Below are 24033 nucleotides of genomic sequence, written 5' to 3'. Positions count from 1 at the left end.
GTGCACACGGCAGCACTATTCACAGTGGCTAAAACATGGAAGCAACCCAACAGTCCATCATAGGATGAATGAATAAGCAAAATGTGGTGCACACACTGGAGCATTAGTCAGCCTTAAAAAAGGAGAGAAATCTTGACGTGCTACAACATGGGTGAACCTGGAGGACACTGTGCTAAGTGAAATAAGCCAGGCGCGCAAAGACCAACACTGTCTGACTCCACTAGTGTGAAGTACTGGTAGTAGTCAAAATCCTGCAGACAGACCGTGAAATGGTTGCCTGGAGCTGGGCGGGAAGGGAAATGGGGAGTTACTGCTTAATGCATCCAGAACTTCACCCGGTGCACAGAAGTGAGGGATGCACAATGTGCTGAATGGAGTCAATGAACTCCTCACTTACAACTGGTTGCTGGGTAAACTTTATATCATGTGCATTTTACCACATTAGAAAAGAAGAAAATGGCCTATTATCTTGATGAAGTTCCTATTAGTTAAGGCATCTGCTTTAGCTGGCTTCTTCCTGGTCCACATACGATAGCTCAGGACCAAGTGTCCTCAGGAAGCCCTTCTTCTGAGTGCCCAGGACCCCTGAAGCCACCTCATCACCAGGAACTCTCACTGTCCCAACCAGGAAAACAGACCTCCAGCCTCCCCCAGAGGTTCACTGTTTTCTTGCAAAAAGAACTGACTCTGCTGCTTGGAGAACTTGCTAGATTGCCTAGGATGTGAGTACAGCAGATAGTCCACCTTTGTAGACATCAGTAACCCGGCACCTGCTGTTAAAAGACCAAGCAGCCACTGCCCCTCCCCTGGGACCTGGCCCCAGACCACCAACCTAAGGAGGAACATCTGCACAGGGATCCCACGATGACCTCTGTCCCACCAAGCCGTACCACTCGTTACACGTTTTGATCGTGTCTGGCTCTAAGGTACGTCGTCTCAAGCGACAGAAGGGAGATGATGCCCGGAACCCAGTGTAAAGTGCAACCAGGGTCCTAAGGAAGGCTTGTCACTGGATTGCCACCAGTGCCTCCTTCCCAGTCTTCTCCCCAAAGCGGGAACCACCCAGACCCCACTGTCAGCTGATCAGATCGTCCCAGGTCACGCCGAGCTGTTACTGCACACTTTTATTTACAGAAAACACAAATAAAGCATTTCAATGTTCATGTAGCAAACTGATTCACTCTTCTTTTTTTTTTTTTTTTTTTTTTGGCACAAAGATATCACAGATGGACCCCAAGATCAATCAGAAACTTAAAAGATTCATCAGCCATCACTGGTCCAGGGGCAGCCACAAGACTCAGACAGACGACAGCATCACCACAGACTGGAAAAAAATAAACAAGGTCCACGTTCACCTCACAGTAAAACCTGCTCACGGACAGGCAGGGCGGGCAGGAGGGGGTTCTCTGTTCTAAGGAGGCAGAGGGCCGGGGGCAGGAAGCAGGGACCGGGAGGGACAGACCCCCTTCCTAAGTTAGAGAGAGGGGATCCTTTCGTTTCTGTCCTCTTACCTTGTAGAAGTAAAACAGTGCAAAAACTACCAGACCCCAACCCCACTGATTCCGGAAGCTGGAGAAGTCGTGAGTCGGGGTGCCTCTCCTGGCGCGCCCGTGTGCGTGCGTGCATGTGTGCGCGGGGTGCTTGTAAACATCTCACGTCCCCGAGGAGACCCGACGCCAGGGTGTCTGCATGGGGTGGGGGGCGGGCCCCACTGCACGTGCGCCCCCTGCCCGGGGCATCCCTACCGAGACGTAGTGCAAATTTCAGAGACAAAAAAAGGCAGAAGGGGGCGGGGTGGGCAGGGGGCCGCGGGACATGACAGGGCAGGAGGGGGCGGGGGAGTAAGGCAACAGTTAAAACGGGCCGTGTCGTCACACCCGACGCCGCGATGTCACGAGAAGGGGCGGAAGTCCCGCTCCTCCACCAGGCTGATGGCGGGGTTCTTCAGCTCCTCCTCCGAGGCCGCCTTCTTGTAGCCCAGCTGGGCCAGCACGTGCTGACAGGCGTTCTGGGCGAAGGCCACAATGTCATAGGACAGGCGGAAGCGCCACTTCTCGGCCGTGGCCGCCGAGTTTCGCACGGTGCCGTACTTGTGCTTGCCCAAGGTGGGGTCGCCCCGCGTGTTGTTCTGGATCCAGCGGGCCACGTGGCTGTCCAGGGGGATGCCCAGGAACCCGTAGATCTCCTCGGTCTTCTTCATGGGGTTCCTGGCCAGGTCCTCGTAGCGCACCAGCATGTACTTGCCCTTGAGCCAGGGGGGCCGCATGAGGCCGGTGGACACCGAGTTGGAGAAGTCCTCGCACACGGTGGTCAGCTGCGTCACGTCCAGGTTGTAGGGCTTCCTGCCCGTGCCGTACCAGAGCCGCCAGAGCCGGTACGTGTCGCGGAAGGTCTCGCTCCGCGAAGCGAGGATACCGCGAGGGTCTCGGACCAGCTGGATGACCTTGAGGTTTAGCCGGGGGTCTTCCACCAGGGCCCGCAGGTCGTTCACCTCAGGCACCCGCACGGTCTTGATGGCCACATGGCTGCGCTCGCGACAGGCCTCTGCGGCCACAGTCAGGTTCAGCAGGCCACACTTGCGCACGCAGTCCCCCTCTTCCAGGACCAGGTCGGGAGCCCCCGGAGGCTCGCACACCGGGCGAGAGCAGAGGACCCTGCTGGCTCCTCGGCGGAAGATCCTGTCGGTGGTGTGGTTGACCGGGGGCGGCTTGATGTAGTTCTCCAGGAAGTAGAGGTCGCAGTCGTAGAGGCTCCTCAGGAGGTCGCGGCTGGCACCCAGCATGACCCTGCGGTCTGCCGGGCTCTTGCCCTGGGTGAAGCGGGGGATGAGCGTGTTCTGGACGTGGTAGAGGGGCTCGAACAGGTAGAAGACGTCCAGGTGCTGGTTGAAGAGCTGGCCGACGAAGGAGGAGCCGCTGCGGGTGGTGGCCAGGATGAGGATGTGGGTCTTCCGGGAGAGGTTATAGGCCAGGGTGGGGCCCTCCTCGCACAGTCGCTCGGCCAGCCCGGCCTCGGCCAGCCCGGGGCAGGCGTGGAAGGATTTGGCAGTGAAGGTGCGGATGGCAGTGTACTGGATGGCGATGGAGGCCAGCGCGAGGAGGAGGACGGCCTTCCAAGAACATTGCATGGCTGGGCACCTTCATGGGGCTGCTTCTCCACGGCTCGAGGTCTGGGAGCAGAGACAGCCAGGGTCTCCAGGGGGCCCAGGGAAACATTCAGCACCCTGGCCAAAGATATCCGCCCCTGCCCCCCACCCCCATACACAGCCCTAAGGTCTAAGCAGCTAGGCTTCGCCATTCTGAGGGACTCTTGGGAACTTCAAGGATCTAACCAACCTGAACCCCAAGACCCAACCTACAGAGGCTGCAGAAGCCTCCCTCCATGAACTCCGAGGTCCATAAAGGACCCCTGCTGTGCTACTCCTGCACTTAGGGAAACCTCAGGCTGCACCCTACCACTGCCTAACACCCAGCTGGCATCCCCCGGGCCACCAGCATGTCCTTCCAGCCCGATGAGCTGGTGCCCGCTTCCCCAGGTGGGGATCTTTTTCTCCGCCCTCTGCTCGCCAGCAGCTCATCCATGTTAGGTGAGCCAGGAGTGGTGGACAGCTGGGCCCAAATCCCTCCAACTGTGGACACAGGTGCCCAGCTATTTCCAGATGTGGACTTCTGGGCTCCTACAGTGTCCAGGAGTCAACTGGCCCAAAATAGAGGGAGGGGTCCAGACTGGCAGAGACACAGCCTTCTCCAGGATCTGGGGTCTGCTCTTGGCCATGGGGCCAGGTGATCCTCACTACCACAGAGGGGACTGCCTGAGGAGATCTTAGCCCGAGGAAACGGGCCTGGCTCCTCCGCGCTGGTCATCGATTGCCTCTACCCTTAGCCCCTTAGCCTCTCTGTTCACAGAAGGGGGATGGGGAGGGACCACAGGAAGCAGAAAGGGAAAAGGTGTGCTGGGGGACACCCTGAGTTCCTTGCAGGTGCCCCCTGGGTGCCGAGAGTGCTAGGGCTTCTGGAACCAGGGGGGGAGGGCTGAACACTTACCAAAGACGGGCTGCTCTGGGCTGGGCAGTCTGCAGCCACCAGTGTTCCCAAGCCTAGCGGGCTGTGGTCCAGAGGTCCAAGCCTGTGCAGCAGTCCTGTGGCCGGCAGACAACAGAGAAGAGACAGCAGGAATGCTGAGGACGGGGCTGGGCTTCCAGTGTCCCCCCTCCTGTGCCCTGTGTCCCACAGTCTGCCCCTCAGAGTCAGGCAGTGAAGGCCTTGCTTTCCCCCAGATTTATCACTGATACCAGGGCCCCGGCCAGTCCAGTGCCATCTGATCCTGGGGTCCGGACCCCGGCACCCCACTCCTTCACCTACCTCACTCACCCCACCCCTACCCTCTTAACGAGCAGTGTCCCTCTGTTCACGCCAGGTCCTAGTGGGCAGGGAGCTGGCAAGCCCTGTGCCTAGCTGACTGGGCCCTGGCACACCCTGGATTGTTTGAAGACGAGTCTGACCTTCTAAAATTCAGCTTGCTCCTGGGATTTGGCAAGCAGGGATGCAGGCGGGGGCTCGCCTCGGGCCCCAGGTCAAACAGCAGCTCCAAAGGGACGGCCAGGAAGGGGTGCTCTTCTTCCAGCCCCAAAGAGGAAGCCGCCACCTGAAACTCAAAAGCAAAATCGGACTAGGGAACATTCCTGACCTTGACCAAGTCTGAGTGGAAGCACCAAAATCCAGCATCACTTCAGTTAACGCCCACGGAGCACAAGCCCTGTACCCTGAGGGAACTTCGAGCGGAAGCCGATATGGGCGCAGCACAGCTGTGAAGGCGGAGCAGGCCCAGGCGCCTGCGGAGCTCACGGCCGCCGTCACCCCCGCCAGGAGCTTTCCCAAGCCCACGCTGTCCCTCCTGGGAGACTTGAGTTTCTGTTCCTCCAGCTTAAAACCTACTTGGCCTTCAAACGTGCTTTTGATTAATGTCCCTGGCACGTCTGTGAACCGGCATGAGAGGGGCTGGGCATAGAGGGGTAAGCAGATTGATCGCGAGGCTTCGAGCATATTCTTTCCATTTCCTGCGTGGCCTGTCCTCCATCCGTCCATGGACGATGGGGTGGACCCCAGTGCTTTGCAGATACCGCCCCACGCCCTGCTGTTTGGCCTGACTCCTTCCGGAGCAGGGTTCTCGTTTCCCAGAGGGGCCCGGCTGGGTGGCTTGGCACATCCACCTTCTGGTCCCCTGTTATTCCTTACAAACCCTCTGGGAGGCGAGGGTCCTCATTCCCATTGTTTGGATGGGGAAATTAAGTCTCAAAAACTAAGGAAAAAAACGTAGAAGCAATTAAGGAACAGCAGAGGCCTGAGTCCCTCGGGGCAGAGATGAGCCGTGTGTCCCGAGAAGAAACAGAGCCACAGCAGTCTGCTTGCCTGGGGAGGAGAACAGAGCCTGGGCTGAGGTGGCGGTGGGCTGTGAGGCTCCAGGCCGGGAGTCCTGTTAGAAACGTCAAGTCCTCTGCCCAAGTGCCCAGGACAAACGTGATCGCCTTTGCAGATGTGGACGGGCTGGGAATGCCATCAGCCAGGGCGGTGGTTGTTCCCAGGTACCTCAGGGTCTGTTCTTAGGCACAGTGCCGTCTCATCCAGATGTCCTTGTTCAGACATCTCTCGGCCATCCAGGACGGCCAGGCACTGCTCCGGGGACTACAGGGAAAACACCAGGCGGGGCCAGCACTCGCGGGCACCCACAACACGCCACAACCCATCTTACAGAGAAGGAAGCCGAGTCCCCAAGTCCACACCCTAGGAAGGGGCCGGCCAAGCCCTGAAGTCCATGTGCAAATCCTCTTCCTGGGTCCACTCCCCCCGATTCCGCCCACACTTCACCCCCTTGGTCTCCACCAAAACAGACCCTCAGAGAGTCTTCCCCAAGCTCTAGGATCCCAGTCCAAAGACAGAATGTAGCCTGGGATAGTCTGCAAAGAGCAGCCTCTTGCCATTTTGCCCCAGACCTCTACCCCCAGAAAAACTGAAGGCCAGGGCCGGGCACTGTTGCCCTGACCAACGGCATCACCCCCTAAGCGGGTGACACTCAGCTTCACGAGGTGCAGGCTGGGCACCGAGGAGAGTGTCCAGAGTCGCAGGCTGTGCCCCGCCCCCAGGGAGGGCAAAGCCAGGGCATGGGAATGGGGAGGTGGGGGAAGCCAGGCCCTCCTGGAAGTGCCCCGCGCTCCTGCCAGCCTGGCAGAACCAGGCCTAGAGCCGGCCAAGCGTCCTTGGTATGCTGGAGGCATCTGCCCTGGAAACCAGAGCCCCCGGGGCCAGGTCCTGTTGTTCCCGAGGGAGCGTTGGCCACTGCAAAAGAGCCCCCAGTGCTGTCCCTCCGGGCCACACTGTGGAGCCCAGGGCCCATGCTGGGCTTCAGCAGCCTCGGGCACGGTCTCCCTCCACCTCCAGTTGGTCACAGCTTGGACACAGGAGCCCAAAATCTGTTCTTTCTGTTGGAAGGCAAGGGAGGTGTGACTCCCACGCCCAGGAGAAGGTCAGACTTCAATGTCCGCCAGAGCCCAAGGAGGGCCAGGGTGGGGTGGAGAATCTGCCTCCCGAAGCCAAACCACAGACCTCAGGGCTCCGCCAGGAGCCAGCCTGGGCCTGCCGCTCAGTGGGTACGTACATGTGGGCGGTTCACCAGGTGTCTGTGAGCCTCGGTTTCCCTGTTGTGGTAAAGAAGGCACAATCACAGCCATAGTGGTGAGAGTTGAAAGACTTAGAGAATTGTGTTGGACTTTTAAATATTATGCTTCCTCGCTGGGACCTGGTTGTGGGACCAGCCCCATTTATTCCAGCTGAGTCACTTAACAACTGTGGGAATGTGGCTAGATTTCTTAATCTCTCTGTGCCTCTGTTTTCTCACCTGCAAAATGGGGATATTTATAAGAAAGCTATTGTAAGGACTCTTTAGTTACTGCTCTGCCTGGCATTGGGTTACACCCAATAAGTCTGTTAAAGTATCATCATTAACGTCTGCTTCCTGGGGAATCACCCTGCAGCCCACAGGGTCTGACTGGGACGGTGTGAGGGACCTGGGTACACCAGCCTTCTTCCCAGGTCCCTCTGCTGCCTGGGACCTCTAGGCTCAGCCACCGCAGTGGCTTTCCTGCTGCCCTCCAGTGGCCAAGTCCTGAAGCGCAGCCTCCTAACCCTGCATCTCTGCCTGAATTCCTGGGGGTTGGTGGCAGCCTGCTGTGAGGATGCCACCCACGGGAGGTGACGCTGCAGGGTGCAGAAAGGTGTGACGGGGCAGCCCGGAGGCTGTGGCCTCTGCTCTGTGCACCCCCTCTGCCTCAGCTGCACACCAAGCTTAGCAACAGGCAGCCCTCAGGCAGAGAAGGGACACTGAACCCAATGTCACCTGCAGGAGCATCACCAGCCTTCGCCTTTCTCTGGCTGCTGAGTGACCTTGGTTCCCTGCCCCCGTCCCCACCCCTGGCCCCCCCATGCCTGGGTTTTTCCATAAATCCAGTGGCTGGGGGACTCTCAGGTCTGACCACCGGGGTTCCGTCATCTCAGAAGGCCCACACTGCATTCTCAGGCCCAGGTGGGGCCACCCTCTCAGCAGATGGGGGACCCTCCATCAGCAGAGGAAAAGTCCAGTCATCTTCCAGAAGAAACCAGAGCTGGGTGTCTCTGTCCCCCAGTCCCTCGGCCTGATCTGTGGCCACCTGAGAACCCAGAGCCCTGACAGAGCCGCCTCCCCGCTTCCTGCTCTGTGCACCAAAGTCCTGCTCCCTACCTAGAAACGCAACCAACCCCTCATCCCAGGAAGCGCCATTTGTACCCCCGGTTCACACACACGCTGGAAGTTTCCCGGGCCTCCTGCAGCCCAGACATAGGGGCTCCCCCCTCCAGAGGCCGAGCTCCTGCCCGGGAGCCTGCTCCTGCCCTGAGGTTCTCTTCGCAACTGGCGCAGCGAGCAGGCCCCACAGATGGGCTCACACTGATGAGGAGGCTTCACCCAGCGCAGGTCAGAAAAGGTGCAGCCAGAAGACAGGTGTGCAATACCATGCCACCGTCCCCACCGTCAAAGGGGGCGGGGCACATAGACTTTCTATCCGCATTCACACTGAATGAGGAACCGCAGGTGCCCCCGGGGAGGGACAGAAGGCAGGAGCAAGGCGCACTCACCAAGCTTCTGGTTCAGTTTATTAACCTTGAGGACAAAGTGAAGCCACCCAGTGCAAGAGCTGAAGAGGAGATTGGCGACAGGGTGGGGCACTGAGAACCAGCCCTGGCACCTCCCTGTGCCCACTCTCCTGTCCCCAGGGCACTGCCGGTTGGTCCTCCCCTCACCCATTTTCAGGGCACCACCTGTCCCTAGCATTGGGCTCTCCCTGCTCGGGTGGGCTACCAGGGACAGCAGGGGCTGGAGACTCCTGGGGGGGGAGCAGGCGCTGAAACACCCAGGACCTCCGAGGGGCCCGGGCCGTGGGAGCGGCGATGCTCACCTTGGAAAGACGCCCTTCCAGCCTCTCCCCAGCACAGGTCATAACCCAAGGGGGAGGGCAGGGGAGCAGAGAGAAAAGAAGCCGAAACCGTCCTCTGCCCAGCTCAGGCCTGGGCGCCAGGAACCAGAGCCAGGGGCAGGGAGCTGGGCGGAAGGGGAGCAGGCAGGGCAGGAGCCTGCGGAGGAAGCGCCTAATCCCCCGGCCTGCAATAGCCAGCGCGGATCCGCCATAGATGTTTGTTTAGTTAAGGCTAAAAACACATAAAACAGCAAGTTTTTTTTCTTTGCAAAGGAAAATGAGGTGACGAAAATGAGGCAAAGGGAAAACAAGGGTATTCAAAGTCTGAAAGAACCAGGAATAAGGGCGGCATATAAAGAGCCAAGTGATGGCAGCTGGGGACCCAGCTCAGCGGCAGAGCGCTTGCTTTGAATGCATGAGGTCCTGAGTTCCATCCCCAGCACTGAAAGAAAGAATAAAAAGGGAAAAAAAGAAAGAAAGGACCAAATAACATGAACCCCATATAGGGGCCAGAGCTTCCCGGCAGTCGGTGGGAAAAGGGAAATACTTCATTTACATGTTTGCTAGGATCCATGAGATAAAGATTAAAGCTGTGCTCAAGAAACATCTGGCTACTCCTGACTGATACTGAATCCAGCATAAGATTCCTCTCATGGTCTCCAGAGAGCTATATACCACCATGAGCCACATCCTCAAGATCTCGTACCTAATAAAACCCATGGATAAGTGTCATGGGACTGTGTCCAACATGGGCAGTATGCCAACACAGAATTCAGCCAGCACGACCTTCTCGAGGGAATCTGATGGAGTCCAGCTTCAGCCCCTGTTACCAGAATCGGTCCAGGACCACAGAAGGCTCCAGTGCTAACCTCCAGGGTCATGTCCACCTCGGCCTGAACCACTGTGAGGTGGACGGGCCTTCTCCTCGAATTCCGACCGGACACCAACATGGTGCTGGCTTCCGTCTTCACCGTGACCTCTCTGGGGCTCCCGCAAGCCCAGCCAGTTCCTCCTGTCTCTAACCACCATCACACACGGAGACGCGGGACTTGCGCTTCTCACCCTTAGCAGAGCCATCCGGCTGCTTCCTGAGCTCTGGTGTCTCCAGGGCAGGTCACCCCAATGTCCACAGTGATGGCCCTGGGGACACCCCTGGGCACCTCAGGACTGCTGGAGAGGTCACCGTGGCCAGGGGCGGGTCTCGCTGCTGCGGCTCCTAGCTAGGCTTCAGCAAGGAGAGGAACCTCCAGGGCTCGGTGGTCCTGATGTTAAGAAAGGGGACCCGCCATCACGACTCTCCCAGACGTCTGGCTGGGAGACGGAGCTGGCAGACCCGGCAGAGCGAGCGCCGTGAGGCAGGAACCAGGAGGATGAGTGCTGGGGCTGATCTCACCCCGACGGGCAGTGCTGGCCTGGGACGTGGACAGAGGACAGAAGGCACGCCACAGCCTGTTCCTGCTCGGCAGCCCCACGTGTGTGGTTGGGGACACTGCCGTCCCCCCTGCGGAGACCTTGTCCACTAGCCCTGGACAGGGGGCACCTCATTGTCCTGCTGTCCTGCCAGGGGCACCAGGGTCCCAAGCCCAACCTGGGAGAAAGTCCTCCCCAGCAGTGGGGACAGTGACTGACCTCCAGGCCCCAGGACAAGGCCCCAGTGTGTGCCCGGCTCCTGGGGAGGGATGAGTCAGAGGCCAGCTCCGCGTCCCAGGCTGGCCTGTGGTAGGCGGGACTCTGCCCCAACACTGGGCAGGCGGAAAGGCCCTGGTTTCCTGTCCCCCCCACCACCACCCACCCAGCAGCCACAGCCAGAGTCGGAATAGTACCGAGGCCCCACCCCCTGGATACCGGGCCTGGCCCGGCCTCCGGCCTCAGGGATGGGAAAACATCCACAGGAGCCAGAGCGCAGCTGTGGCCGCAGGGGGAGGGGCCCTCTGTCCCGCATCCCCAGAGTCTCCATCTCCGTCACCTGCTAAGGCTCACCTGGACCCGTGGGGAAGAGGCCGGCGTGGCGAGGCAGGACACTGGACCTCACCTGGGCCCTGGAGGGTGAGGAGAGCTGCAGGCACCAACACCCAGAGATGACCACAGGCCTGGCTCCCACTGAGGGTCGCTTACCGCCTGCCAGGTGCCAGGGCCACCTCCCCCAGGTGAGGAGCAGCTCCTGTCCACGCAGGAGCAGGGCCACGATTCCACCGCAGCCCCAGGAGTCCCCTCCTAGCCCTGGCCACACCTAGAGCAAGACTGTCACCAGGATTGGGACACTAGAGGAGGGGGCGGAGAAGGCCAGGACCGAGGGAGCCACCAAGGCCCAGGACACCCTGGTGCCACTCTTGACCCTGGCATTCACCCCCAACCAGACACCAGCTCATCCAACAGCTGCTGACATCTCAAACAACCAAGTCCCTGGGTGTCACCTGGTGGGCCTTCCCGGCACACAGATGACTCCGTGCCATCCCACCCTTCCGGCTGAAGTTGAGCGATGTGGTCACGGGAGCAGCCGCTGATAGGCAGGCGCCCCAAACACACCGGCCTCCCCGCATAGGCCGCAGGTCCTGCCAGGAGAAGAGAGGGAGGCTCAAGGGCTTTTATGGCCAAGGAGCCCAGGAATGCCCAAACTCTCCACAGCCAGGAGGGCATGAGAGGATGTCCTTATGACCACCAGCCCGAAAGAGTTTGGAAAGAGCACAGGTTCGGGCCCCAGACCCTGGTGGGATAAGGCTCCTGCTCCCTCGATCCAGACCTTACCCCCAGCCCAGGCTGGTCCCCAGGACGTGCCCACCGCAGGCGTCCGGCCTGGCTCATCCTGTCGCCCCTGTTTCCTGGGTGATAAGCCACAGCTCTACCCATCAGGCAAGTGCCAATGGGATGAGTGTCTGCCCGACGTCGACGGGGACATCCATAAGACATACATAATGGCAGCGGCTCACCCAGAGCCTGGCACCCTGGTGTGACCTGCTCGGCCTCCCCTCGGAGAACCCTCTGCAAGCCTGGAGCCTCAGGTTTGCCAGCTGCATCAAGGGCACAGGTAAGTCTCAGGAAGATTAAGTGACCGCTCAACAGCTCAGACTGGGCAGGCGAGAGAAGGGAGCCCAGGCAGTGGGGCAGCACGTGAGGTCCTCGCTGACCTCCTGAAACATCTGGAACACCCCTGACCCTGCGTGTGAATGGCTAGGAGCCGTGTAGCCCACAGAGGGGCAGCAACAGACCCCGAGTCCTGGGCAGCCTCACCCTCTCTGAGCCAAGGGCCCCAGTTCCTGGGACTTAAATGAGATCAAGCACAGAAAGCTCTCCGCCAAGTGGCTGGACACAGCAATCACTCAATTAGTGGCACCTCCAGAATGGCAGCAGCAGCGGACTGTCATTTCCTGTGCCATGTGGAATCCTTGAAGGATCGCACCGGGACCCCCGCCCCAGCCTTCCCCAGGGCCCAGCTTGGGGCCCTGGTGCGGGGCAGGACTGAGGGACTCCAGGGAAGGGGCGGGCCTTCCTCTCCATCCCAGGCCTTCCGGCCCCTGGCCCACGGCCCTCCAGCTGTAATCAAGAAGTAAACATAAAGAGGGGATCTCTAGACGTTTAGAAAGCTCGGGAACCCCGTGCCCCACGCGGCACCGTGGGGATTTATACAGAACAAATCATGCCTGACAAACTTGATAGCTTTCTTGATAGGATTACAAGACCGGTAGATGAAGGAAATGCGGGCAGGGTAATATATCTTGATTTTTAGCAAAGCATTTGATACAGCGCCTCGAGTGATCTTACAAAATTAATTCAAACAGACCTGGCCCTAAGCACTTGTCATGGGTCCTAACAGAAGGAGGGGGTGGGTCCCAAGGGTCCTGGGTAGGGAAGGACAGTCCAGAGGGAAGGGGCTGGAAGGCAGTGTCCAGGAGTGGGGGCAGGGCTGCCAAGCCCCGGCGCTGGGTCACATCTTATCTAGCATCTTCATTAATGATCCTGGGAGAGGGGAGTAAACAGTCCGTTAATGAAATTTGCAGAGGATATTAAATCGGAAGGTGCTGTGAACACCAATGGGGACAGCAAAGCAGCCCGGAGAGACCTGGGGAAGAACGCTGGCAGGAAGCTGGGAGCTGGCCAGCGGCGTGCTGGGTGGCAGCAGGGGAAGAGAGGGACAACCCTGGCCCAGTGTGGAGCTGGGAGAGGCCACAGCTAGCTTAGTTCTGGCCAAACAAGCAACAACCAGGATTCCCGGTTTCTCCATCTGTAAGACAGAAGGAAGGGCCAGCAGATAACCAGAAGGCTCTGCAGCTCTGACAGCTGGCAGTGACGGGCGGGCTGGGAGCTGAAGCCCACCTTACTGCAGGCGGAGTCTGCAGGCCCAGGGGGCGCTGCAGTGAGAGGGGCTGGGCCACCGCGGGCGGCCCGATCGTCCCCAGCGGTGCCCCCCGCCCCGTCCTGTGGGGAAAGCCTCTCCCTGCCCCAGCCACTGCTGCCCGCACCTGCCCGGACTGCAGGGCATGTTGGTAGCACGTGAGAAACATAGGCTCCAACCCAGGGGCTTTGCTGGGGAGTCCCCGGTCCCTCTTTGGGTGACCATCAGGAAGAGGCTGCTCCTCCAGCCAGATGAAGCAGCCTGGAAAGGGTGAGAGAAGATGGTCTGCCCCACCCAACCCGCTCTCTCTGTCTGGACCTCTTGAGTCCCTCTCCTTCTTCCCCAACACCAGGGACGCCACCACCCTCCCCCAGGGGCTCAAGCAGGAAGCCACTGTCCATCGGGACCTAGAGGGTTTGTTCCCTCAAGGCCTCTGGACAGGTGGGGTCTGAACAGGATCCAGGGCCGCCTAGCACTGCGTCAGCCCTGGGCAACGCTCTGTGGGAAGAAGGGATGGCTGGTTCCCAGAGTGGGCACAGGCTGCTAGGGGAGGCTCTTCCAAAGCCCAGGCAGATGTCGTGACCACCTGCAGGGACACAGGGGACAGATCCCGGGGAATGATCCCCTGACTTACGGATGACAACGACACCTACTGGGTACTGTCCCGAGTGTGTTCTACTTCCTAATGCACATGACCTTCACTACCCTAGAGGCAGTGCTCTAACAGTCCCCATTTTATGGAACAGGAAACTGAGGCACAGAGAGGTAGCCACCGGGCTTGACAGAAAGTTCACCGGAGGAGCAGCAGCCAGCCTGTCTGCTGGGTGGCTCTGGAGGGGTGGGACAGGCAGCCCCTCCTCCAGGGAGGCCAGAGCCATCAGAAGGGAGTGGGTCCACCTGCCACCACACTTGTGGAGCCTGGTTTTACTATACGTCTCCCTTCTCCCCCCACCACTGCCGCGCTACACCGAGTCCTCCGAACAAGTCTGTTTCCATGGAAACCATACAGTGACTCAGGGCTTCGGGACCTTCTCTGAACCAGATTATGAATATCAAACACTCCCTCCACCCATGCAGAGTGGAGTTGGGAAAGTAAAGGGAGACCCACGGAGGGGGGGACGGGGCGGGGGCAAGAGGGACCTGGGGGGACCAACCTGCTCTCGCCCATCGCTTGGCACCTGAGCACCCCCTGCACCCAGTGGATCAAAGATATACCCCTCTTCTGGTGCAGCCTGACTCACACCCCTATCCCACGCTTCCTCTGGAGCTAGGATGCTGTGGGGAAAGGGAACCAAGCGGGATCTAGACCCCTCCTCTGAATGGGAGGCTGCACAGGCAGAGATGGCTCAGGGGCCAGGGCGGAGAGGAGCTTGACTTCCCCTGGATGCCCAGGAAAGCACTGGCTCAGAGCATCGCGACTACTGCAGAAAGAGGGAAATTTGGATTCGGGGTGGGGTTCTGCTTTGATGAGGAGCCGGGGTATTGAGTGAAGGCAGAAAGGGACAGTGATTTCAAAGCCGTAGCAGGGTTGGGAGGATAATCAGCAAAGGCTTCCTCGCACTTGCACACCCGGCCCCTACCCGCCCTGCCACTGTGGCCTGGCCTTGGGCCACTCACCCACCAAGATGAGGCAGGGCGGCAGGCAGCGAAAGTTTGCAGTGCCAGGCTCCAGGCCTGCAGGGTCTAAGACCCAAGGGCGAACCCACCCCCTCTCTTCCCCAGCAGCTCCCTAAAGACCCAAGAGGGAGGAGAATGGACGAGGCTAGAAGCTTGATACCTCCCTGGTGAATCCAGCGAGTGAGTCATGACGGTGAGAGCGCTTTGAGAAAGAAACAGGGTCATCCTGATCCCTGTGAGCACCACGGGGCTGAGGGCTGGAGCCTGGGAACTGCCTGCCAGGTAAGGTCTTTGCCTGAGCCACCCAGCACCCCCCACGGCATTAAGGAGCCCCTGACGACAGCTACCTGGCACTTGGCCCCACCTGCTTGTCTCCTACACCTACTGGTCCCTTTGGCTTGCCAAAGCAGCTGTTTTCCCAGCCAGGGTGCCGACACCAGTTAGAAGCCTAGGTCCCCTCTGCCCCCTGATCCCACCAGCCCTCCAGAAGATGCTGGGCAGAATTTCTGCCCTTAACTGGGCAGCCACCTCCTCTGTCCAAACCTCTACCTCCCTGTCAATGACCCAAGCCCATCATCCTCTGGCACCCAGACCCCAGGGCAGTCCTTCCTACCAGCCTCCTGCTTAGAAGCAGGTTTTAGGTCCATCAGAAGAAATCAGCGCCAGAGCTGAGGAACCTAATCCTGAGAAAGGGCAGGCCTGGGACGCAGCAAGGCGACACACTGTGGCATCTGAAATCAGGTCAAGGTGCCACCTTAGGACCGAGGGGTCTTAACCTCCTCAGGTAGCTCGGCCTTTTAACCCCTAGCATCCTGGAGAGGGCAGCTCTGAACTGTTACTGTGAAGGCAGCACTGAGTCCCTGGAGCCTGGGAGGAGCAGCTCCCCAAGAGAAGCCCTAACCGGGGAAGAACGGGAGAGCTATTCTGGCTTCTGTGGGGCGCGGGGACTCTGCACCATCCCGCTGCTACAGCCCCTTAGGAGCCCGTCTCATCGCACGCAGCACGGTGGTGGGTTGCGGGTGCAGCGCCAGGGCTAGGAGGGGGAAGCTGGGGACGGTCCCTGCCTCCCGGTGCAGCTCTGGTTTGGAAAGTTAGAGCGGACGTGGGGACCTCAGGGTCTCAGATGTCTTGGCAGCCCCGAGGAGGGCGGAGTGTGGGACGATGAGCCCGGAGCAGCCCCCGAGTGCTCTCAGCAGCAGGAGGGATCCGGACGCCTCGGGGGTCCGCCGCGCGTCCCAAGTTTGCTGTCCTCCCCAAATGAGGCCGAGGAGGGCTGCGGCGATCTCGGCGCTCCCCGCTCACCGGCCACCAGCCCCGGAAGCCCCTTCCTGCTTCCAACACACGCTGCCGTCCCGCGCCACCCCCTCCGCGCACCGCCGGTAGCGACTGTCCCCGAGCCGAGGGGCGTCTCCCACCGCGCCCGCGCCTCTCCGGGGTGCTGCGGCGGACTGTCCGCTCCCGCCCGCCCCGGGGCCGCGGGGCCCGGCCGATACCTGGTCGGGGGCGCGCCGAGAGCCGCTGCAGCGCCGGCTCCATCCTCCGCTCCGGAGTCAGGCTCGCCGGGGGCCCGCGGGTGGCGGCGGCGGCGGCGGCGGCATCCTCCGCCTCCCGCGCCCTCCTCCTCGGCCTCCCGCCTCCCTCCTCTCCCTCCGCCTCCGCGCGCCCCTCACGGGCCCCTCTTCATGGCCCGGGGGCGCGAGCCCGGGGCGGCTCGAGCGGCAGAGTGCGTTCTCCCGGGCTAGACGCGGGGCCAGGGGGCGGCGGGGCGCAGGGCCGGGGCCCGGACCCCGGGCGCCGCAGCCCCGGGCGCCGGAGGGGAGCAGCAGCCGCAGGCGCCGGAGCCTCACCGAGCGCCCGCCTGCCTCGCGTTCCCGAGCCGAGAGCAGCCGCGGCAGCGGCGGCGGCGGCGGCTTCAGCGCCGGGCGAGCGGCGGGCGCTGCGGTCCCGGCTCCACCCCCAGAGCCGCCCGCCCCCGGAGCCGCCCGCCCCTTCGCGTCCCCACCCCTTCGGCGCTCCCGCCCGCTCCAGCCCGAGCGCCGGGGACACCCTCGGCAGTGGCCGCCGGCGCCCCGGTCAACCCCCACCCACGGGCCGGGGCAGCCACGCCCACCCCACCCCCAGAGCTCCCAGGCCCGCGGGCGCAGGCTGCTGCACTGGCACCCCTCGCCCCGCTCTCCCTCCCGCCACCCCCGCTCTGGAGGGTGCTCCTTTCTGCTCCGCCTAAGCCTTCGGCCTGAGCGTCCCCAGCCCCCAAAGTCGAACTGGAGCCCCAACTCGGACCAGGGCCCCGCGGTCCTCTCCCGGTTCCCTCGCCAGCGCAAGGAGGGACTCCAGAACCCAGAACCCGAGTCAGCCACCTTTCAGTGGCAGAACCCCAATGCACACCTCTATTCCCTTGCTCCATTTGCTCTGTTTGGCAGGGTCAAGGGGTGGGTGCCATAGTGGGACATTTGCTGGCAGGCATCTTCCACTCCTGCCCACCCCCTCCCTACCAGGCTGCGTTGGCTCTCCCAGGTGAGAATCTGGAGCCACTGATGCCCTTATATGAGGAAGACCAGTGGTAGAGCCGAGAGCAAGCACTATGGTCCTTCATCCTCTGCACAAATATTGACTGAGCATCTCCTGCTGGCCGGACCTACATGGGCATCAAGGACTGGCCAGTGACAAAACAAATGGACACCCGGTCTCTCAGAGTGGAGTGGAGGAGAAACTATGTAAACAGCAGAGAAACATGAACCTCAGCTCTGCCACATGTCTGACAACAGTCCCAGGCTGGCCAGCGCAGGGCCTGTTTGCCCACCTGGAGAATGGGTAAGTGGTTTGGCTGACTGAACCTGATGCTCCTCAGCTCTGACCAAGAGATGATCGTGTGAGGCAGAGCACAGTTTCCATCTCCATCATTTCTGAATTTTCCCTGAATCCTGTTTCCAGCTATTGACTGTCACTCCTGGACAGGGAAGGCTGAAAAACCAGGGGTCCTGAGATAGCCTCCCCTGGGTCCCGCAGGCCGACCACAGCAGGCTAGCACCCATCCCTCGCAGGTCAGAGGAGTCTGCTGTGGGACTTTCTGAGAATGAAGTGGCCTTTTGTCCCCCGGTTTCCTCAATCAGAAGATGGTCCACACCTCATGGGGCTGCCGTGAACACCAGATGGTAAAATGGTGTCTGGCACACAATGAGTGCTTAATAATTGCACAGTGCTGCTATTGACTTGTTGGTGTATCTGGGAACAAACATTCGCTTGCTCACCAATAGGCGATGGTGATGTCTGTGCCTCCGTGCGGGACCGGGGACTCAACACATCAGGAAAGTCTCTCTCCACCCGGAACCAGATGGCATGGAGGCCCTTGCCTGGGATGTCCCACCAGACCAATAATCTCTTATCTTGGCCGCAGTTGCCAACTCATAATTATGAACTCCTCCCGCACCAGTGCCGGGGAGCCAGGCGGCCTAACCCCGTGGAGCTGGGGCGGCTAATATCGCCTCCCCACGTGCCTGCCTGCAGCAGTGCAGCTGCGCGTGGCCCTGCCTGCGTCCAGCCACCGCAGCCGGGGCAGCGGGGCCAGTCCTCATCCTGACTTCAAGGTGAACAGATCTGCCTGGCCACCTGCCCCCCAGGGAGTGGCAGTGTTCCTGACGCCTACCAAGAGTACTGACCTTCCAGAAGCACCTCTTCCTGTCGGTCCTTCCATAGAAATCCTGGCTGTAATAGCCCCAGGCTCAGCCATAAGAACCTCCCTTTCACCCAGCGCTAATCCCTCCCCAAGTTTTCAGCTTGACAAGAATAGTCAGGGTTTAGAGAGCTTTCTCTATCTCTCACTCTCAGATCCAGCGCCTCATTTTTCAAATTCTGGTGTATTTCGGGTGGAGAGGAGGGAAACGTACATCTGGCTGACATGAAAAGATCCGTGTGGTTGCAATGTAAAGATGGACTGGAATTTGGGAGTTTTTTTTTTTTTTCTTTTTTCTTTTTTTTCAAAGAACACTGAAAACTAAAAATAGACAAAAGATCCAGTCTCAGGAACACCGGGATTCTGTTCCAGTTTCCTAGGATCTCCCACATGACAAGCAAGGATTTTTTTTTTTTTTAAGCACCTACTGTGTGCACCACACTAGGATAGGTGCCGTAGGGGGAACGTAGGGGGAGAGAAAACAGAAGCTAAGTCCTTGTGCTCAGGGAATTTGGATCCCACTCAATGAAGCAGCAAAGAATAGTTGCTGGAAATGTGATTGAATACACAAACACGTAACCTTGAAAGTCACAGGAAGAAGGAGGTTTGGGGGACCACTCGGGAAGAGCTTCCTAGAGGAGGAGGGAGTTGAACTGGAGCTTGAGGGTGGACAGGACATAAGTCCAAAGAACAGGCCGGCTGGGAGAGTGAAGGGCAGCCGGGCGGGGCCAGGAGGGAAGTGTGGGAAGATTGACATTAAGGGCTAAGGCTCTGGGTCTACCCTGTGCCACGCCCTGTGCTGCTTACATTGAGTGGATTCTTTTTTTGACCCTTTAGAACAGCCCTGTGTCACAGGTATTGCTGTTCCCATGTACCAGAGGTGGAAACCGTGAGCCAGAAGGCTGAGCAGCTTTCCCAGGTCTGCAGAACTGGTAAGCAATGGAGTACCCCAGCCAGCTGGCTCTGCAGCCTCGCCACTTCCCCTCTAGCCACTTTCCATCATCCTGACTCAAGTGGGGCACCTACTGGGAGGAACAACCCCCCAGATGCAGGGGCTTCCTCACATAAAGTCCCCGGGCTCTCCTGGGGATCTCTAAAATGAGACGTTCCTCCTTCTCCCCCAGCATGCAGATCCCCAGGTACTTGGAAATTTGTTAAGGGACTTGGGGACCTGAGAGCCTGACTTTTTAATATCTTTTGGCTGTCCATGTGGTGGCGGTCTGTGCCACCCACCTTGTTATTTCGGTCTGTTCTGGAAGATTGATGGCTCAGGCTTTGATTTAAGATCTGCTCCCGCGATCCTCAATTTCCCATGTCTCACGGGGGATGCTGACAAGGCAGCAAGCGCTCACGACAGCTCTTGGCTGTGGCTGGACTTCAGGCCCAACAGCCCCCAGTACCTGCAGAGAAAGTTCCAGGCAGAAAAGTCTGGGTAGAGCCTGATGCAGAGGTGCTTCCTATAATCCCAGCAACTCTGGAGGCTAAGCCAGAAGCATCACAAGTTCAAGGCCAGCCTCGGCAACTTAGCAAAACCTTGCCCCACAGTAAAAGTACTGGGTATCCAGCTTCCTGAGCAAAAGTTCTCTATATACCCGTGTCCTCCAACTGTGCCCCATTGCAGATGGGCTGCTATTCTGTATGAATTGAGGGACATGAATCTCTGTGGTTGAAATAAAACAAGTGTTTGAGGGCCTTGCCTCTAGCTGGACACATGCTGAGTCCTCAGAAACATCTGAGGCCATTTTTCCCATGGCTCTCTGAGCCCAGAGATTGGCAGGCCTTGCCAGCCCATGGCTTCAGAAGAGCACATCAGCACGCGGCCCCCTCCTCCCCCGGCAGGCCCTCCAGCCAAGGCCCCTTGAAAAGCATCCTCACTGCTCCACCCACAGGGCTTCTGCAAATCCCTCAGAGGGACATTGTGCTGCTCCCAGACAGCCCGTCACCTGCAGCCACCACTGCCATCTGTCATGTTCTCTGCCCCCGCTCTAGAAATTGCAGAGGAAGCTACTTGAAGGGCCCCCAGCCAGAGGCAGAGGGAGCGGTGTCTTCCCAACATACCAGGGAAGACACTGTGTGTGACGCATTCTCCAGAGACGGCCAACAGCTTGTCCTGCCGTCAGCTCAGCCTCTGACCCGGCTTCAAGTCCAAGCCGAGGGACCCGGGAGGAAGGCTCCATTCCCTCTTTCCCCTCTCTCTCCCTCTAGCCACCCCCAACAGAAGGCTCCCCACCTGGGTTACAGAACAAGATCCCCTGTGTAAAGTAGGGAGTGCCAGCGAAGAGGAGCCAAGTAGCCGAGTCCCCCGTCTTCTGGCCCTCCCACACGAGGTCTGATGCCCAGACTGCCCCGGGCACCCGGGGCTCTTGACCTCTCTGGGCCCAGTAGGTGGGAAGGCGGGATGGTCCTCGTCGGGGGAGACTTGGAGGAGGCGGCTTCCCGTTCTCCGGGCTCCGTCTTCCTTCCTCTGGCCTCACATGGTCCGGCCCGGATCTTGCCAAGGTGAGTCTCAGCCAAGTCCCCAAAGTTCCCAGGAGGAAAGAGAGGCAGAGAAGGCCAGAAGTCCGCTTCCTCCCGAGGAAGGAGCCTGCTCCCGGCGCCCCCTGAGGAAGGAAGGCCAGCAGTGGACCTTGCCACACTCTGGCCTGTGGCCTGCCAACTCAGAGGCCCAGCTGGGGTGGCCGTGAGCGCTGTCTGAACCTGGTGCTCCCGAGCCGCCCGGAACCTTCCTGCCGTGGAAGCAGAGTGGTGGTCATGGGCCAGGGTCCAGCTTGAGCAGGATCCCACCTCCCCTTCCCCCCACAAATCCTGAGACGCCTGACCTCAGAGCCCTGAGGAGGCCAACAGACTGACCTGAGGCAAACAAGGCCCAAGACCCTGTGTCCGAGATAAAATTACGACACAGCCTCTCACAGGCTGCGGGGCTGAGGAGGTGATGGGAGTTGGGGGCGGACAGCGGAACAGGCTCGTAGGCTGCAATTAAAATTCCCCTCCTGGGTGATTCCCAGGCCTCCGCAGGCCTGTTTCCATGGCGAGGGAGGCCGGCCCTGGGAAGACAGGCTCCTGGCAGGCCTGGGCTCCCTGCTCTGTTCCTGCCCATGGAAGCTCAGTCCTGGACTAGATCACAGAGCAGGCAATACGGTCCAGCTCAGAATCTGGCAAGGGGCAGGGAGATACCCGAGACTGTCCCTGCCCCAAGCCCTGTGGACAGGTGCCCAAACTGGCAAAGAGAGTGAGAGGGATGAGAGGGACAGTGTCTGGGTCCAGGGAACAGCTCCATGGCCTTCCCTGGAAGTATAAAGGTCACCAGGGCCCTGGCCCAGTCTCTAGGGACATGAACTACCCAGAGCAACCAGAAACTCCAGTCTGGCCTCCTAACTGTGGCAGAAGAACACTTCAGGCCCTCAGTGAGCAGGACCCTTATCTGATACACCCTCCCACCGGCCCGCTGGCCTCCAGGCCTGCCCTTCCCTGCCTGCTCCTGCTCCCTCACCTCTCACCTGCAGACCTCGTGCTCCTGGGAGAACCCTCCTGCCGGCCCCCAAGGCCACCCTATGCATAACCCTGGCTGGGGCTGAGACGCCTGGCCGCCCCTCTGGCGCTTCCCTTGCAAGCAGGGGGTGACAGGAGGGCAGGAGCAGGCAGAGCTTCCCCACAGGCCAGCATCAGAGGCAGATGGACGTCAGGAGAGACGCAGGGCTGCCCGAGGTCCCCTCTGGGGAATCCCAGAGAGCTCGGCAGGCAATCCGGCTTGACCTGGAATGCAGCAGACAGAGGTCCCAGCCCGCCCAGGCGTCTGCCACCACACGCCTGCCTCCTGGGGGGCTGCCTGGAGTCTGGGCTGCCTGGAGGGGAGCCTGCTTCTGGGTGGTTCCAGGACACCCCAGCTAAGCTGCCCACACTCGTTCCCTCAGGAGGGAGAGAAGGGCCACACGGGCGTCCAGCGTCACTTCCCTTCTCTCACCAGGTCCAACCTGGTCCACCCCAGCCTCTCGGCTGTGCGTTGCCAACTCAGAGGGCATCCCCACGGGCAGCCCCACGGGCAGCCCCAGACCCTGACATCAGGAGCCAGGGGCCCGTGTGGAGGATGACAGGTGTCTCTGGTCTGCTCCTGCCCAGTCCCAGGGCTGAACTGGGGCTCTTTCCCCTCCTCCCTCTGGGGAAGGAGAGGGATTCGTGCCCCTGCCAAGTGTGACCCGCTCCTGGTCAGGGGCCCGCGGTCACCGCCCACCAAACAGCCCAGCCTGGTCAACACCACACCTGCCGGCTCTGGGAACTCAGCCCAGGGACAATGGGGCCATTCACTCAGCCTGGCCTTTGCACAGTGACCCTCTGGGTCTGTCTCCGTGGCTAGACAGTGTGTGCACGCCTGTCCACGCTGGTGAGAGAGAAACTGAAGTTAACTGAAGAGACGAGGCAGAGGCACGAGAAAGCCCGCCAACCAGGGATTTATCCCTAAGAACACTGACATCCTTCACTAAGAACTTACCGTGTGCCGGCCACTGTCCTGGGTACGTGCGTTGTCCTCGCCAAAGGCCTGGGAGAGGCCGGTTTCAGTAGAACTCCATTTTAAAGATGAAGAACTGAGGTAGGACTAACTACAGAAGTCAGAATAATGGAAGTCATAAATAATGGGGAATTGACCGGGCAGGACTCTGAGGCACTTTTTGCTTTCGTGGTGGTCACATGGGTGTGTCCAACTGCAAATGACCATTGGGCTGCCCACTGAGGAGCTGGACATTTTGCACTGAATTATATTTCGGTAAAAATATGATGCTGCAGCCACAGAATAGAATGCTACCCGGCCTTATTTTTAAAATGAGAATGATCTTGGGTGTCCTAATGCAAGTCTCCAAGATCTGTTAAATGAAAAAGAGCAATGTGCAAAACTTCATTTTGCAGATAGTATGCAAACACATATTTTAAAATACTATCTGTACATGTCTGCTTGTGTGTGTGGATGATCTCCAGAGAGAAGCAGGAAAATCATGGTGCCTCCAGGGAAAGGAGCCACATGGTCAGAGACGGAAGCAGAAGGAAAACTTCCCAAGATACAGCCTTTCCCTAACCCATGGGAGCATATTACTTATTCCAAAATTAAGTGAAATTAAAACAAATGATACAAACGCCTGAGTTGCTGATTCCCAAACCATTAGTCAGTTGCTTCGGTGCATTTCATTCCAAAGCAAATGGTTTCTCTCTGCTTCTCTGCTTGTCTCCAGCCTGCTCCCATCCCCAGACCCAGCCAGACTGCATCTGCTGTGGCCGCCAGCTGGGGAGAGTTGATGGCTGGGCTCCACCATGGGCTGTTCAGAGCCCACTCTGGCCCGAGAGCCAGGAGGCTGCCAAGGGTGAAGGTACCGACAAGCCGCAGACCTCACAGAGCCCAGCATGGCATGGGCCCCTGAGTGAGCTGGGTCCTACAAGATTGCTGACAATTCGTTCTGGTCTTCCAGCTCCACCCAGCCCAGTGGCCCCTACCCTGATCTCTCGGTCCCTATCCTCCTCCATGGTGTCTGCAGACAAACCTAGCCCAAGCCTAGGCCTGAAGATGATCCCGGGCTCCAAGAGGCCTACAGAAAGCCACCTGCCTTACTCAGGCAGAAGAGCCAAGGAGAGTGGAGGGGCATTCAGAGCAACACCAGGTGGTGCTGCCTGCAGCTGAGTCTGCAGGGTTTACAGATCGGGGTTCAAATCCCAGTCCTCCCTTTCCTGCCTTCCAGCTTCAGGCAGATAGCTCTCTCTTTCCACCATCTTCTCATCTGTGGAAAGAAAACAGTGACCCCCAACTGTCAAAATGGTTGTGAGGACCCAAAACCCCCGAGTCTGGAGCAGTGTAGGCGCATCTTAAAAAGAAACCACAGGAGAAAGAAAGAGCATCAGCCAGAGCTTTATTCATTAAAATACTGAGATTCTTCC

The 24033-nt window shown here is 59.5% G+C and overlaps 1 protein-coding gene across 5 annotated transcripts; it reads right to left on the bottom strand.

Moving 5' to 3' along the window:
- Positions 1-1181: 1181 nt before the first annotated feature.
- Positions 1182-19380, bottom strand: Chst1 (carbohydrate sulfotransferase 1). Of its 5 annotated transcripts, none has more exons than XM_047516368.1 (4): positions 19351-19380; positions 4502-4644; positions 4044-4138; positions 1182-3169 (listed from the first exon to the last, which is right to left on the bottom strand). In XM_047516368.1, exon 4 carries the CDS (start codon positions 3125-3127, stop codon positions 1892-1894), a length of 1236 nt encoding a protein of 411 aa, XP_047372324.1. In that variant the 5' UTR covers positions 3128-3169; positions 4044-4138; positions 4502-4644; positions 19351-19380; the 3' UTR covers positions 1182-1891. The 5 variants fall into 5 exon arrangements, with proteins under 5 accessions (XP_047372324.1, XP_047372323.1, XP_047372322.1 ...); XM_047516367.1 differs by lacking the exon at positions 19351-19380 and adding an exon at positions 16295-16398; XM_047516366.1 differs by lacking the exon at positions 19351-19380 and adding an exon at positions 15941-16383 and having other exon boundaries at positions 4502-4650.
- Positions 19381-24033: the final 4653 nt, after the last annotated feature.

The sequence above is a fragment of the Sciurus carolinensis genome, chromosome 11 (genome assembly GCF_902686445.1).
Source record: "Sciurus carolinensis chromosome 11, mSciCar1.2, whole genome shotgun sequence".
Classification (NCBI taxonomy): Eukaryota; Metazoa; Chordata; class Mammalia; order Rodentia; family Sciuridae; genus Sciurus; species Sciurus carolinensis.
This window is presented reverse-complemented; position numbering and strand designations above follow the sequence as displayed.

Excerpts from the sequence above, each read along its gene's own strand:
- Chst1 (XM_047516368.1), bottom strand. The coding sequence starts at position 3,127 with ATGCAATGTTCTTGGAAGGCCGTCCTCCTCCTCGCGCTGGCCTCCATC.